We start from the raw sequence: 16,573 nt of genomic DNA, 5'->3' as shown, positions 1-16,573 counted from the left end.
GGTTCTCTAGATATTTAGCGATGTGACAGACAGACGGACGGACAGTCACACCATAAGGGTTCCTTTTGTACCTTTTTGGTACGGAACCCTAAAAGCTCATAATTGTTAATTCATCGTAACCGCCACATCGATTGTTATGACACTTTCTATACTGGTTCGTAATACTCTAATGTGTATGTTACAATTGACAAACATTTCACTATGTCCAATGGCTAGGGACATACTGTATAATAAATCATTTAATTGCGTTTAATGAGTCCATCAAACTCGAAAACGGAGAAATTGGTAAATCAATCATTAGTCATTACACACATCGGCTTCCTTATTGCGCACGAGTTGAAATCTACGTAGCACACTTTTAATCACACGGAAATGGAAATTATTAACTTAAGACTAATTTTAAGTCCTTCATTCATTTAAATACAGTATTTTCATATATTTAATCAATTCAAATACTTACAGCACATCAATTATGATAGGTACATCACGTCACGCAATAACTTCATAAAATGAATGCGAATGTTGCTTAATCTAATCAGTAGTAACAGTAACAGTTTTTAAAACTAGCTATATGGATATATCCTGACTAAAATAACGGTAATTCTCGACACAAATTCCACAACGTAGGATATGAAAATCCGACCAAAATGACATTTTTACATAACAGTAAGAAATACTGAATTAACTTTCTAACAAACTGATTAAATCAATAGTGAAAAATCTTTGTATTTCTTTCATTTTTAGTTTCCGAGATACAGAAAGTGCATAAGGTCGGATTTCATGATTTTCCTTATTTTCATGAAACATAAAGCATTGTTTTCACACCCATCCTTTTCCATACTTTTGCCTCTTGTGGCCGTTTGATTTTGTGGTTGGCGTTACTTTGAGACTCTCTAAAATGTTGACACATTAGATACGACGTTTTGCCTACAATTTTAGCAACAATACTACGTTTCGGATCTGAACTTAAGACCTTATGCCTAAAATAATCAAAGTGTTGAGTCAATACAGTCGTATTATATACCTCTCTTTTACTGTTCAATTGGGAGAGATATAAAAATGGGGTCTAATAAATTTTGAATAAATACCGCCTTTTTAAATATTATCAAAGGTATTACAGCGTTTTTACTTACACAAAATAGAAGGTAAAAAGGCTATTCTCAATAAATAAAAAAAGACTGGTAGGTATGTTCAGCCCACATAGTACGTGAAATAAAAGTGCCAATTTTCTTTTGGCTCTCCTAAGAAGTTTACTTTTTTCAAATCCGACCATATCGAACTCGCCAGCTGTGCGGGCTCTAGGGCTGTTGAACTCCCTTCTGTCATGGGCACCAGATTGTGTTATGTTTGCAAGTCAATGGATGGCTGTGTGTCGGATGTGTCTGCGGTAAGGTCCGACCGAGAACGCTTTTTTTGTCTCGGCCGAGACCGAGATTCAATGGGATTCTCGGCCGAGACCGAGACCGAGAATTTATAAAATAGATAAAAAGACGAATTTTGCACTAAAAATTTTTTTATACTCAAAATTCGACGTCTTAGGGGGCGTCCATAAATTACGTGAGGCGTTCAAGGGGGGGAGGGGGTTAAGCTTAATCTTACCAAATCTCACTCGGGGGGGGAGGGGCGTTTTTAGCAAATATCACGTAATTTTTTTCTTAGTGGAAAAAGTGTAAATTTGCGTGGAAGTAAAGTTGAATCGGAATAAAAATAGAAAAAAATAGCAAATTTCACAAAATAGTGTTTGCCGTATCTGCCGGGACCCCGCAGAGCAGCACAGTAGCCCTTCGATTGTTTAACAGTTATCGACCAGCCGTATCGACACGTGTGACAAACGACGCAGCGTAAAGAGCCGAGTAATAGCGATGCTCGTACAAGTTTTGACCTGCTTCGTTTACCCGAGTAAATATTTCACTTAATAACCATTCTAGAGACGTTTTTAATGATTCAGAATGAACTTCCGAGAATATTATAATGCTTACGTTAAAAGACACGTCTACAAGACAAAAATATGCTGTCAAGAAGAAATGGTAAAATTATGGAATACAGCAAAACAAAAGTTCCCGATGAAGAGGATTTGGTTAAACTTGTTCAACATGAGGTTAATCAGCTTCTTAGAGAAGCAGAGGAAAGAAAGGCCCGAAATACTCTGGCGTTCCTCTTTAAAGTAGGTTTAATATCTTCATAAATTTATATTATAAATTTGATTCTATGTGCAAAACATTTCAAGATCGCGGTGCAGAAAAATAAACTCAAGCACTTTCAATAGATGTGTAAGTTTTTTATAAATTTCATCTCCAGAAATTGTTACAAAAAAAAAAAGAAATGTAGGCCTGAAAGTGAAATTTTTAATTTAGATATGCTAAAAATACAGATTAAACGTATTAATGCACCTTTATTTATTATTATTATTATTAATTCATTATTTTTTTATAATTATTATTATTTATTAGTATTTTATTATTATAATTATTTAATTTATCGCATCGATTTTCAACTACCGCAATACTCTGAAATCTCAATTACTAGTCTTTGCTAGTCTTGAATAAAAGTAATAATATGAATTAAAGTTTTGCTTATTTTTTTATAATCCATCGCGATTACAGCCTGCACACAAATTTAAAAAATCTCACGTGAGATTAGGAGGGGGGGGGGGCTTAAGAAAAACATGACGAAATCTCACCAGGGGGGGTGGGGGGGTCAAAAAGTTCTCAAAAAAGCCTCACGTAATTTATGGACTCAGAAATAAGTTACTACTACTACTTAATGGCGCAGCGACCCAAAATGAGTCTTGGCCTCCGACACGAGTACACACCAGATGTCTCGATCCTGTACCATCTCCCGCCAGTTATCGGCCTGGAGTACGCGCAAGTCCGCTTCAACAGCATCGCCCCAGCGATATCTGGGGCGTCCGATAGGCCTCCGCCCTACCGGGCGTCCCAGGTATGCCCTTTTAGAGCCGCGATCCTCCTCCATTCTCAAAACGTGGCCACGTTTTTGAGAAATAAGTTATCATAATTCAATTCGTAGCGCTATTAAATAGTATTTTTAGGGTTCCGTAGCCAAAATGGCATAGATGGATGGAACCCTTATAGTTTCGTCATGTCCTTATGTCTGTCGGTCTGTGCGCACGTCACAGCCATTTTACTCAAAAACTATACGATATATTTTATAACCAAATTTGGAACGTAGGTGTAGATGTAAGTCGCTTTTTAGTTTCGAAAAAAAATTGTAAAATATATTTTCAAATATATACTCCATATAAATGTAACTAAACGTAAAAAAAAATCGTGAGGCTCATCATTAGATATGTCTTTAAAATACATAAAGGTTGTTAATAGTACATTACGATACAAGTGCGAAAAATAGGAAATTCGAAACGAGTGGCGATAAATTAAAACACGACCGAAGGGAGTGTTTTAAATCGACACGAGTTGCGAATTACCTATTCGCACATGTATCGTACAACGTTTTACAGTACATATGGCCCTTTAAATGTTCGACACAGTAACATAATATGCTACTTCTCGCACTAGTGCTATAAAGTAGCCCCATATGTACTGTAATAGTATTTTATGCAACAGTTGTATAAGAAGGGTCAAAAAAGGCGAGTGGCGTGAGTTACAATGTGAGCCGGAGCCGAAGGCGTAGGCGAACATTGTAAAGGAACACGCCACGAGAATTTTTTGACCTACTTATACAACGTTGCATACAATATTTTTCCTACGAGTCAACAAAAATAAATCTTAATTTAGGTAAACAAATTACAGCAAAAGTATATAGCCAAGACGCGCGAGCATACCTTGTTACGCGCCCGGCCCGCCCCGGGCCGCGGCCGGCCGGTCGGCGACACCTCCTCGTAACTCATGAGGCCCTGGTACTTGCTACTTGCTAAATTAATTTTTTGGACAGTTTTTTCTCAATTTTGGCCACCGTAGCCTACGGAGACTAACAAGTAACGCTAAGCGGTCTTCGTAGTCTATGGGTGTTGCTATATTACGGGTGTCACATGGGTGTTTCTGACTTATGAAGTAATTATTTTTACTATGCAACCAAATGAATATTTTGTAAGTTGGCATCAATGCACTTAGTTTAAAACTGTATTCGTTTTGGTTTTGTTAGGTTGGTAGCCATTAATCGCAGTAACATTATAGCTTATAAAAGCACAAGAGCTTTTATGAGGAATAGACAATATAGACTTTTCTTGAAATCTTTTATGTATGTTCTTATATTCGTGTTAATGAATGCATAAATGACAGATAACAGTAGAGGAGTAGGAAAAAACGTTTTTTTTTTTGATTAAGTAAATACTTTTGGAAATAATCACTCCAAAAAAAATAGTCTGATCCCCTCTAACTTTTGAACCGGGAGAGCAAAACTATTTAAAAACATCTAAATAATAAAGCATAATAAGCAAACAATTTTTCAGGAAAATTATTTTGAATATGGTCGGTTAAGCCATTTAAGAGTAATAAAAAAAACTGATGTTTTTGAAACGACGAAAGTGCCACTAACATATGCTCTTTTGCTTGTACTGCTTTCTTGTATTGTATGAAGGTACGGAACCTTCCATTATGCGTGGTCCGACACATTTTTTTAGTACGGATGTGCATAAAAAGATGTACAATAACAATAATCAAAATAAACAGTTCTATACTGTAACCCAAAATATCCGCCACAGGTGTCGTTTTGTACTTACCTCCTGCTTTGCTTTTTCCCGTTAACACAAATATATGTAGTATCAAAATATCCAGTGTTATCTTCCACTTACAACAAGTAAATCTAAGTTATATCCCGATAACAATATACACTCATTTATTCATCAATAACAACAACCACAAAACGAAAATACCCAAATGTCATTAATTGGAATCGCGCCTATCCGATCCCAACACTTAGTATTTGATAAGTAATTGGCTTAAAATGTGGGTACGAAACCAATCAAAATCACAAAAAACGTCACTCCAACCGGGCGATGCAACCAACGGGTGGCTTAGACCCCGGTGCTCGTGCGCGGAAAATTCAAATTCACCAACGATAACTCATTGCCTAGTCTCGGTCTCGGCAAGAATCTCAGACCATTTTGGCCAAGAGCCGAGACCGAGATCTCGGCTCGATTTTTGGCCGAGAATGCCGAGACCGAGATCTCGGTCGGACCTTAGTCTGCGGTATTGTGAGGTGATGGACGAAAGTTGATTGTGATCTGTTTTTCCTATTGTGTATTCCTATTTTATAATCTGTATTGTACAGTGCTTTGGTTTCGACTGTAATTTGACTGTAATGTTTCAAATAAATAAAATAACAAAAATAAATCTTAACGAGCAAATTGGCTTAGATTGGAAGCAAAAGTTACACGACCACGCGGCCGCGCGAGGCCCGTCGTTTGCCGCGCGATGAAATTTCCTCGCGAGGCTGCTCGCTCTGTGTGGACCCGCCTATTTACTCTAAAATAAATAAATTTCAGTTTCTCAGTTTCTAAATTAATATCGTCTGTAGATTAGAAATAGTTCAGTTTCAAACATAAAATTGTACAATAGATTCCACCAATTAAATTTCACTTAATAACATACATAGAACTACTTGTTATTATTAATTATAAGAAACAATACTAACCATAGATTTATAATTAGCATAGATGCCTAGTCTGTACATCCCTAGTGAAGCCATTTCGAGTACGACATTATGTCGCACTCGAGTCATCGTATCCGAACGGTCCTCGCAGTACTCAAGGTCGAGTTGGTTTGTGTACACCTCCCGGTTATAAATTAAAAAAATACAAGAAATATGGTTGTTTAGGCGGTGAATGGGTGTCACAACACATCAGTGAATAAAAACAAACCGCTTGATATAACATTTCACGCGTAAGTACCGAGTTTAATGTGATATTTTTACGTAATTGTAAATACAAAAATACAAATTTTCGTCAGCCGCCACGCGTACGTACACGGCACGCACACAAACAAACCGCGCGATGTACCTTTGTTCGAAGTTTATCTACTGTATTATACTGTGGTGATACTAACAATATACAAAGAAAAATAATAAAAAGTACCTGCTTATGATAAGTTATAGCAAGTTACGTATTTTTATATTCGTTTTTCTTAAAATGACAAAATTAGATATGGCTAGGTATGTAATATGTTACATATACCGTAAGCTGCACGTAAAAGGAACAGTACCTTTTTCGTGTACATATACAATGTAACATACTACATTCATATAAGCCCTACGACATTTATGCAAAAAAAGATACTTAAGTAGGTACCTACATAATAATCATAGGTATCCAAATACAAACTTAGATGTGTATAAAATTTACTGGTACGTAGGTATGGCATACCCAACAGTAGTAGCGGCACTACAGATCCTGCTTACAATAACGGTTTGTTAATTTTTTTCAGGACCTTGACATTTAAAACATTCAAAATAGGGGTAAAACTTTAAAGACTACTACGAGAATGAAATCGCAAACGGACGCTAGTTTAATATTAAATAATAAAAGTACACGACCAAAATTGTTCTGTTATAACAACACTATTGTTTCAATTTAACAACGGCCCGTTTAAACAGCGTCTCCTCAATAATAATATCAAGATTACGTACGGATTCCTCGAACAAAAACAAGTAGGTAAGTACGTACAGACGTAGAGCCATGAGCAATGCGACGTTGCCAGCTCGCGCCGGGCGCCACAACTACATTTACCCAACGGCAGCCAACACGATATAGATGATGCGAGTTTGTTTGTGAGCGAGTTGATTATCGGTTGACTGGCTGGCCTGGCATAGAAGGTAGTTGAACGGGACGGGCGCACGGCCGGCCGGCACTCAACAAACCAAGGTTTCGCTTGTTGAAATAGTCATACCTACTGCTTCAAGTAAAACTTTGACGCCAAGTATTTCGAGACAAATGGCCTTTGAGATATTGTTCTTACGATTATGTTAGTGTATTTTTTTTTCAATAGTAATAAAATCAAGCATTAGATTCACGAGTTGCGATAAATAAATACCTACTTGAATTTAGTTATGATCTTCTCTAATAAGACGGCTAAAGTTTCAATTTTGCGAAACCTTTCGTCACTACGTTCCTGCTCTATTCTATTCTATTATTCTCACCGCTCAGTAAATTCGTGGAATTTGGAATGCAATAACTTTTTTTCTTACTAAACAATAATAACAATACATATTTTAAATTGGATAAACTCGAAGTATAAATACAGCCCTTCATTGTCCTTCTAATAAAGACTGTATCGTTTATTATGGACAAGTAAAATTACGTAAATAGGTATGTTTCTTAAGAAACAAAAAACAATGACTACTACTACCCTAACTTAAAATTTTAAAAAAAATAACAAATTCAGTCAAGGAAAACTCATTCGGTTTTAGCTGATTATCTGACTTTCTGTCTGAACATCGACATCAGAGATCGGACAGCATGTATGATGAACATTTTTGTCACTTTGCACTAAGGTCCGACCGAGAACAAATTAGGTACAAAAATATGCTATGGTGTTCATTTAATTTTATGTAGGTACACCCGCCATTCTGACTCTCACACGCTAACGATACCAATGCGTAAGGTCCGACCGAGATCTCGGTCACGACATTCTCGGCCAAAAATCGAGCCGAGATCTCGGTTGGGATTTTGATTGGTTTCGTACCCACAATTACTTATCAAATACTAAGTGTTGGGATCGGATAGGCGCGGTTGCAAGTAATGACTTGTTCATTTGGGTCTTTTCGTTTTGTGGTTGTTGTTATTGATGAATAAATGAGTATATATTGTTATCGGGATGTAACTTAGATTAACTTGTTGTGAGTGGAAGATGACACTGGATATTTTGACACTAGATATATTTGTGTTAACGGGAAAAAGAAAAGCAGTAGGTATGTAAGTACAAAACGACACCTGTGGCGGATTTTTTGGGTTACAATATAGAACTCTTTATTTTGATTATTGTTATTGTATCTCTTTGTGTGCACATCCGTACTGAAAAAACCGGCCAAGTACGTATCGGACCACGCATAATAGAAAGTTCCGTACCTTGACACAATACAAAAAAGCCGTACAAGCAAAAGAGCGTATGTTAGTGGCACTTTCGTCGTTTTAATAAGATCAGTTTTTTTATAACTCTTAAATGGCTTAACCGAACATATTTAAAATATTTTTTTCTGAAAAATTATTTGCTTAAACTTTATTATTTTGAAGTGGTTTTGCTCTCCCGGTTCATAAGTTAGAGGGGATCACACGATTTTTTGGAGCGATTATTTCCAAAAGTATTCACTTAATCCAAAAAACCTTTTTAGCAACCTGTATGTATTTTTAAAGACCGATCTAATGATGAGCCGCATGTTTTTTTTTTTACTATTTGGTTACATTTATATGAAGTATATATTTCATCTTATATATTTTTCATTTTTTATTTCTAAACTAAGAAGCGACTTACATAATACATCTACACCTACGTTCCAAATTTGGTTATAAAATATATCGTATAGTTTATGAGTAAAATGGCTGTGACATACACATAGACCTACAGACATAACGACATGACGAAACTACAAGGGGTCAATTTTTGCCATTTTGGCTACGGAGCCCTGAAATATACTTTTTAATAGCTCTACGAATTGATTATGATAACTTTTTTTTTGATATATTGTCGAAATTCGATAAGAAAAACATTTTTGGCGCGGGTGAATTCAATCCTTTGATACGAGTGTTGATTGAAAAATTCGCGGCCTGGCCAATTAAAAAAAAAACTTTTTCCTTTTTGCTGCCGCCATTTTGAACTGTCATTATTCAACTGTCATCCCGCGAAATTTCAATTGGCGTCTATATTTAAAAGCAATTTTACGGCATATTTAAAGTTACGTGTCGGTAGATATCGTGAAAATGGAGAAATTAAAGCAGCGTGCTGTGATTAAATACCTGCATAAAAAAGGATTGACACCGAAGCAAATTTATGATGATATGCAAAGTACATTAGGGCAATCCTGTCCATCATATATGATGGTGAAAAAATGAGCAGCTGAATTCAAGCGTGGACGAGATAGTATCGCAGATGACCCTCGTCCCGGGAGGCCAACGACGGTGACTAACACGGACAATGTGGAAATTATATGCGAAATGATAATGAAAGACCGGCGATGAAAGGTGCGGGAAATAGCCGACATCGTAGGCATCTCTTATGAACGAACTCAAAATATTATAGTCAACGAATTAGGTTTTTCCAAGGTGTCAGTGAGATGGGTCCCGAGGCTTCATTCAGAGGAACAAAAAATCGCTCGCCGTACTAATTTACGTGAATGTCTAAACCTGTATGAAGCCGATACTCAAGACTTTTTGGACAGATTTGTAACTATGGACGAGACGTGGGTCCACCACTACACACCAGAGACCAAACAGCAATCGAAGCAGTGGGTTCGTCCTGGATCTCCGCCTCCCAAAAAAACCAAAGCAATCTTGTCGGCCAATAAAGTCATGGCATCTGTTTTCTGGGATGCAAAGGGAATAATAATGGTTGACTATCTCCAGAGAGGTAAAACTATAAATTCCGACTATTATTGCGAGTTATTACGCAGATTACGCGAGGCTCTGAAGATAAAAAGACTTGGAATGTTGACAAAGAAAGTTATCTTCCACCAGGACAATGCACGTGTTCACGTGACTAAAATCGATGGCGGAGATTGCCAAATGTGGGTTTGAATTATTGCCCCGCCCACCCTATTCACCCGATTTAGCACCATCGGACTTTCATCTGTTCCCCAATTTAAAAAAAACATATGGGTGGTATGAAATTTTCAAGCAACGCCGAGATCCAAGCTGAGGTAGATGCCTATTTTGAAGGTCTCGGGGAAAGCTTCTTCAAAAGTGGTGTAATGGCTCTGGAATCCAGATGGAACAAGTGCATTCAACTCGACGGGGACTATGTAGAAAAATAAAAATAAATTAAAAAACCTCTGTTTTGTTTTTAATATTCAGGCCGCGAATTTTTCAATCCACCCTCGTATGGAAGTGTCCTACGTTGGCGATCTCCGAATGCCGTTGGGCCGCCGCGCCGCATTCGCGAGTCATCGCCCACGTAAGCCGCGCTGTTACGGAGTTTGGCTTAATACAGCCCAAAAATTAAATTAGCCTGAGAAATGGGCAGTTTAGGCCCTCGGCATACGGCGCGTAAGCGTAAAAGACGCGTAAGCGTAATCGTCTTATAAGTGAATCTAATTAGTTGAAATCATGTAGTCGCTGGCGTCAGATGTCTTCGGCGGATGAATCTACGATCTTACTTTCTCGTTAGATGAAGATTTTTCTGTCGTTTGATTATGTCAGAAGTTTTGTTTTTTACGCGTGTATTACGCTACGTCTGTTGTAATGACGACAGAAAACTCATACGCTGCGCTACGACGACGCTTCGTATGCGGACTTGTTTGAAGTTGTTCGTGCTCGTAGCGCTCTCGTTCTACGCGCGTATTACGATACGCTTACGCGCCGTGTGCAGAGGGCCTTAGTAAGTACATAGCAAACCTGGGATAACTCGGGGCACCTATACTAAAGTGACGTAGCAAAATATTTTATCGACAATTAAATATATCGATGTTACATTGAAATGTTGACAGTAACATCGAAAAATCTACAAAATAAATATATTTATACAATATCGCTTTGTATACTGCTTCTTAAATTCTAAAAAGGTTTTTTTTGAAAGAATTTATTTTATTTTTAAACCAGGTCAGTATTTCCACATTGGCACTAAATGTTTTATTCTAATCATTTTATATCGTTATTTATTAAATTTCTTAAACATGACTCCATCTTCATTTAAAGCTAAAAGTACGTAAAAAGCGAAATTTACATTAAGTCATAAAAAAACCATTAGATACATAGACCATATCGAGACAAACCTTATTTATTTTGTTAAATATGCCTGAAAGAAGCTTTTTATCAAAAGTAAATAACTTTCGAGAATTTACAATGAGCACATATTACACACATTTACATTTATATTTCGATATCTTTTTATGGATATCAAATCCCTAGAATGTGTCCCAAGTTATCATAGGTTTGGTACATAGCTTTAGGTACCAAGTATTTTTTTTTACCAAGAATTCATAGTGGCAAGATGCGAAATTTGGCGGAACTCTCTCTATGCTTTTAACCATGGGCAGGATTTGTTTATTAAGACATTCCTTTACATAGATGTAGATATCTATGTAAATGTAGATGTAGTAAAAAATGGACTTGAACTTGTGTGGTCGTCTTAAATCAAGTCCATTTTTTACCACATCAAATTTCTTTGCCGAGTTTTTCAGGGAAGAAAGGTTTTTCAAAGTCATTGACACCTTATTCATCATTCACGGTATAATGTATAATGTTTTGGTTCCGGAAGTGTTTTCTAATCCAAATTACACACGGCTCGTCGTCCAATATTACACACTCAGTTTTCTTTGAACTTTTGCTACAGTTTTCAGAGACAAACTAGGGTTGGGGGCCGATTGCCATATCGTTCGATACCAACATGCAAGATTTGTCAAAATTGTATGCAATTGATATTGTATTTTTTTCCAATATTGTTATTAATATTAATTCCCAGTATTAGTATTTAGTTTAGTTTATAAGTTTTGATACAATATTTATACCTATTGACATTACATTTCGAATAAAACGTCATCTCGGTAGATATTAGAATAGAGGCCAAATCAAATTGCTGCAATTTACATACTGCAATTTAAGTACTGTTTTCTAATTTTACAAAACGGACACGTAACTTTGCAATTGTACGAATTTACAAAGTTACTACTTAGTGCGTTCATCACAATGATTATTACTTATATATTGCTATTGTAACAAGTAGGTAGTAGTAGTCGAACCAAATGATTTTCTAGGTTCTTGGGGTGCGGATTTTGAAATTTGTGACTATTTTGAAATCCAAGATGGCGGACTTTTCATAAAAATCTTAATGGAAGTAATTTTCTAGGTTGTCGGGGAAGCGGATTTCGAAAATCAAAACCATTTTGAAATACAATTTGGATATAGTTTTCTGGTTTCTCGGGGTTAAAAAAAGTCATCAAAATCAAAATTATGTCTCCAGGTCTGATCCTAATAATTTTATATAACTAATATACTAACGTGAACAAACAATGAATGTAAGCTGTGGCCGCTGTGGATAGCAACTTGTCTGTTTGGCTATAATAATAAGTACCTTTGTTTACAACAAGTAGCGTAAAAGAGGTTCAAATATAAAAGCTACCTCTTTCTCGTTCAAGATTTTAATGACCGTAAAATCAGAGTTATTCAACGCGGCCGCCATAAACGTAGCTTCGCATAGACGAGAAAGACTTTAAAATGTTTAGATTAGAATTAAGCGATACCTCGCGTCAGTATATTTTCGCTCGTGGAGAGTTCGTCGACCTGACGTCCCCGCCCGCGCGCCCATGCTGCTTTTGGTGCGCGACATTGCAAAACAGTGGTGGGGCGTTTGCTTGAGTTGCCAGCTTGCCATTAGAAGGCACTAGCAGACTCCGTCATTCAAATGGAACATTGCATGACCACCGCCTCACTAGTGTTATTGATGTTATATGCCGCCGTTATAATTGATGTACTGTAGGATTATTATTAAATGACACGTACATAATATTTTTTAGAATAAAGGCCAATACACCAAATCCGTATCATCTATTATAAAGACCATACGAACTGAGCATCTGGGCCATAAAACCCGCTGTCAACAAATAGGCGCCACAACTACACGTGCTTATCGATGGTTTCATATTGTTATTAAGTTAATATGAGTCATTAGAACATGAATTATCGTATTGCGTTTAGATTGTTTAATTACGTATGCTTAATTAGGTACTATATATAGAAGGGTTTACTAAACCGTAAAGTTACTACTAAGACCTTATTTGGCAACGTGGAATAACAAAAGTTGAAGGGCGAATGCATTAGTATTAGTATGAAACAAAGGAATTAATGCACTTCCTTCCAAGTTTTGACTACTTGCTTCGGGTTATTCTCACTACCACCAAGTTGTTACCACACCTTTACCACAGGTAACTACTGGAAAAAAACTCCCACTAGTTACCACCAACTTGGTTTGTAGTAACTAGTGGGAATTAAGAGTCTTGTGAAAATTAACCACTGGTAAAAGGTGGGATTTTTTTTTCAGTTACCACCAAAATTGACTAGCGTTCAATACTAATAAAAATAGTATAAATATAGAGTGCTTTAATCAATAATTAATTAGAAGTCGAATTATTTATAAGTTAATTCGTTATTCGTTTAATTATAAGTCGATTAATGTTTCAGTAAACTGCCTTAAAAGTGATAAAAAAATTGGGCTTTGACTGATTTGTTTGTGCGTTCGTATAATTGTGACGTTATTTATTGAAAGGGACTTTTTTGTCAATGGCGCTTACGCCAACGCTGCGCTACGCAGTGTGGCGTAAGCGCCCTTGACAAAAGATCCAGTTTTCATAGATAACGTCACAGTTAATTCAATTAATAAGATAAATACTCTCGAGGTAGATGGCAAAAAGGAAAAACAAACATATAATATAATATTTAATATAATGTAATAATGTAACAATTCCAAATAAAACAAAGTAAAATATTTATTATACGTAAAAACAAAATTTGGTCCGCTGAGGTACGTTTTGCTCGCGAAAGTGATGCAAAGTCAGTAGACGGTTTTCAGAATGACGTTTGCAAAACTCTACTATCAACTTAGCTCGGTATTCGTGCTCGGCACGCTTCATTATTATGTATTTTTTGGAAACATGCAACTGAAATCAAAACTAGGATAAACAACAATTAAAATGCATTTGACATTAATTTCAATTGTTTATTCTCGTAGCCATGGTAACCGCGAAACATAGCGGCCTTTATATCTGGACCACCCTTTAAGTTGACAGCATTTCGAAGGATTCATTTGCCCTTTTCTCTATTTGTGGCGAATGTTACTTAAATATGGTTGTGGTTAATACCATCTTCATGCGCATGAAGCACTAACACACGACAAGCCACGTCAACCCGTGTGGGTTTTACTGTAATCCAGGAAGACGCCACGTTGTATCCAGTATGGTTGGACGATTTTCCAACTGAGATGTTCTCTGCCATGGACTTCCATCTACTTATATGTGAGCCCCAAGTGCGGTGTAAGGCAACAACGCTGTTTTAACAGTATGTACCTAATAAAAACCAATATACACACCAGACGTTTAGCATGATTTGGGCTGCATTACACCTCTCGTGTGGTTTGCCCTTTTAGAAACATGTGGTCATGTAAGAGGATTATGTTATGCATAAGTCGACTCTACAATGCAAGATTACTTGAACCCCCTTCATTGCTCTCACGTTCGACCTTCGCTCTGGTATCGAAGGTTCGACTCACTGACTTCGCCCCGTCACCGCGTAGGTCGATATTAGCACAGGTTAGATAATACTTAATAAGAAGCAGACAAACCGCATTAAAACGCATTTATTGTTGAATTATTATTACCGCGCTTTGGCCGACAAACTATTGCCGTGTAGGCATATTGCAGCTGCATGTCTCGAAGTTAAATAAAGGATGAAGCATCGAATTAAAGTTCATAATAATGTGCAAGTAACAAATTAGTAGAAAAAGTTTATTTGTAATATTAGTAAACATTGTTAACAATAACAATTTAAATGTTAGTTTTATAATTTTTCAAATTATCGATTTAATTTTTAAGAAAAAAACGCTAAGGTACAATTATTTTTATTACGCCAGGAAGGAATTAGTACCTTTAATGTTTAATCTGTTAGGATCAAATAACTCAGTAAATCATGTCTTTCATTTATTTTTATTTAGGTACACCCGCCATTCAGACTCACGTTAGCGTGTGTGGTGCTTAGCTATACTATAATATATATCGGTATCTTACGGTATATTAATATATAGGTATTATCGCTTCGTCTATGACGGGCTTTACATGGGATAAATGACAATAACTAGCTTCAAACGCTGTTACCTATAGTTTGGAGTGACTTATAATGTTACGTTGACACTTAGGGATAGGAGTATACTCTTCCTAACATTCACAAATAAAAAATATCCAGCATAGCAAGTATGTGGATGTTTGGCAACTATTAATTAGATTTTAACAGAAAATATCTGTCTTAGGTACCCGTAGAACGCAACGCCCGTAGTCTTAGATCCCTGGGCAGTCGTGGAACCTTAAAAACAAGAACTGTAAAAATAAAATTCAAACTAAAACAAATATTTAAACTGCATATGAGGAAACGTGTTGACTGGCAACGCCCAAAATAATTGTCAGAAGTTTGAAAACGGCAATATTCCATGACAGATTTACATCTATAGGTAGCTTATATGAATGTAGAGCTGTAAATAATACATGTAAACAACATGATATAGCACGTGAAAAAATGGGTAAGTACCTATTTGTAAATAGAAAATTAGCAGCAATATAAAAATAATTACAGTTGAGCCTGAAATATCGAGCTAATGTACTGTGCACCAATCGTTCGTTTTAAACGATTCGTCAAATCACCACCCGCTTGTATTCAACTTCCACAAAATAAAGAATAATAATAACCCATGATCATTACAGTTGCAGGCATGGGTGTTTCCCCCTTGTTAATGCATTTAAACTTTAGTTAACGTTGACCTTTTTGAGTCTATTATGAGGGCAGACGATTAGCTCCATCAAGTGAATTCATTACATTACAATATGTAACCAATAATCACACCCATTTTTCTTTAGATTCGTCTGCACGAGAAGCCTTTTAATGTGTACACCTTCAGGCAGATGTTCAGATGTAAACAAATAATGCTACAAACATTTAAGCAAAAACCCTTTACATAATGAAAATACGGACTTAACCAAGTGAATGTGATTGAGAAAATGCCCAATGTGATTACACACAATTGTAAACAATAGTAAAATTTATAAAAATTAAAAAACATGAATTACCGTTTGAAGTGCTCCCTTATTCGATCCTCGCGAATGTTATCGGGTAAATTTCCAACCCACAGGTGCCGAGTCTCTCTAACCATCTTGCTTCGAACTCCACATTAGGAATCATTCACCCGTTCGCGTCACTACGTGGCAAAAATCAATTTTGCACAACACGGTGCTTCACACATTTTGATTCACTTTAACTACACTATATAAAATCTTACGAACACATAAGTTGCACTTGACCAAACAACACTCTTTCACTTTACGACATTCGATAATCTCACCACAGAATCCACTTCACGTAAACACACCACGTAATAGACGCGAGCGTACTCGTCGCAGCTCTCGAATTGACAGTGAGCTGAGCCTCGACGCGAGTTTGCCGATAAGCTCCGCCTTCTGACCGCTGCCGCGCAAAGTAGAGTGGGGTGACCAACTACAAAACAACAAAATTCACCACATTCTTTCGAAAATAGTCTATACAAATTACAAAAAAATCGAGCCATCTTAGCACTATTCTCGATAAAATTGTATTATTTCTATAGAATATCCACATTTGAATGTATTTCCCATTATATTGAACGTGCAAAGTGCTAAAATTAGAAATTTAATTGAACGTATTTTAAGCAAATTTACGTGC

The 16,573-nt window shown here is 36.5% G+C and overlaps 1 protein-coding gene across 1 annotated transcript in view; it reads right to left on the bottom strand.

Moving 5' to 3' along the window:
• The window catches only part of LOC133526103 (protein split ends), a 219,622-nt gene extending 203,331 nt beyond the window's left edge, over nt 1–16,291 (bottom strand). Inside the window, 1 exon segment of the mRNA XM_061862566.1 lies at nt 15,946–16,291. Within this exon segment, the coding sequence (XP_061718550.1) occupies nt 15,946–16,028 (83 nt within the window). The 5' untranslated portion in view covers nt 16,029–16,291.
• Between the last annotated feature and the right edge of the window lie 282 nt (nt 16,292–16,573).

The sequence above is a fragment of the Cydia pomonella genome, chromosome 16 (assembly GCF_033807575.1).
Source record: "Cydia pomonella isolate Wapato2018A chromosome 16, ilCydPomo1, whole genome shotgun sequence".
Classification (NCBI taxonomy): Eukaryota; Metazoa; Arthropoda; class Insecta; order Lepidoptera; family Tortricidae; genus Cydia; species Cydia pomonella.
This window is presented reverse-complemented; position numbering and strand designations above follow the sequence as displayed.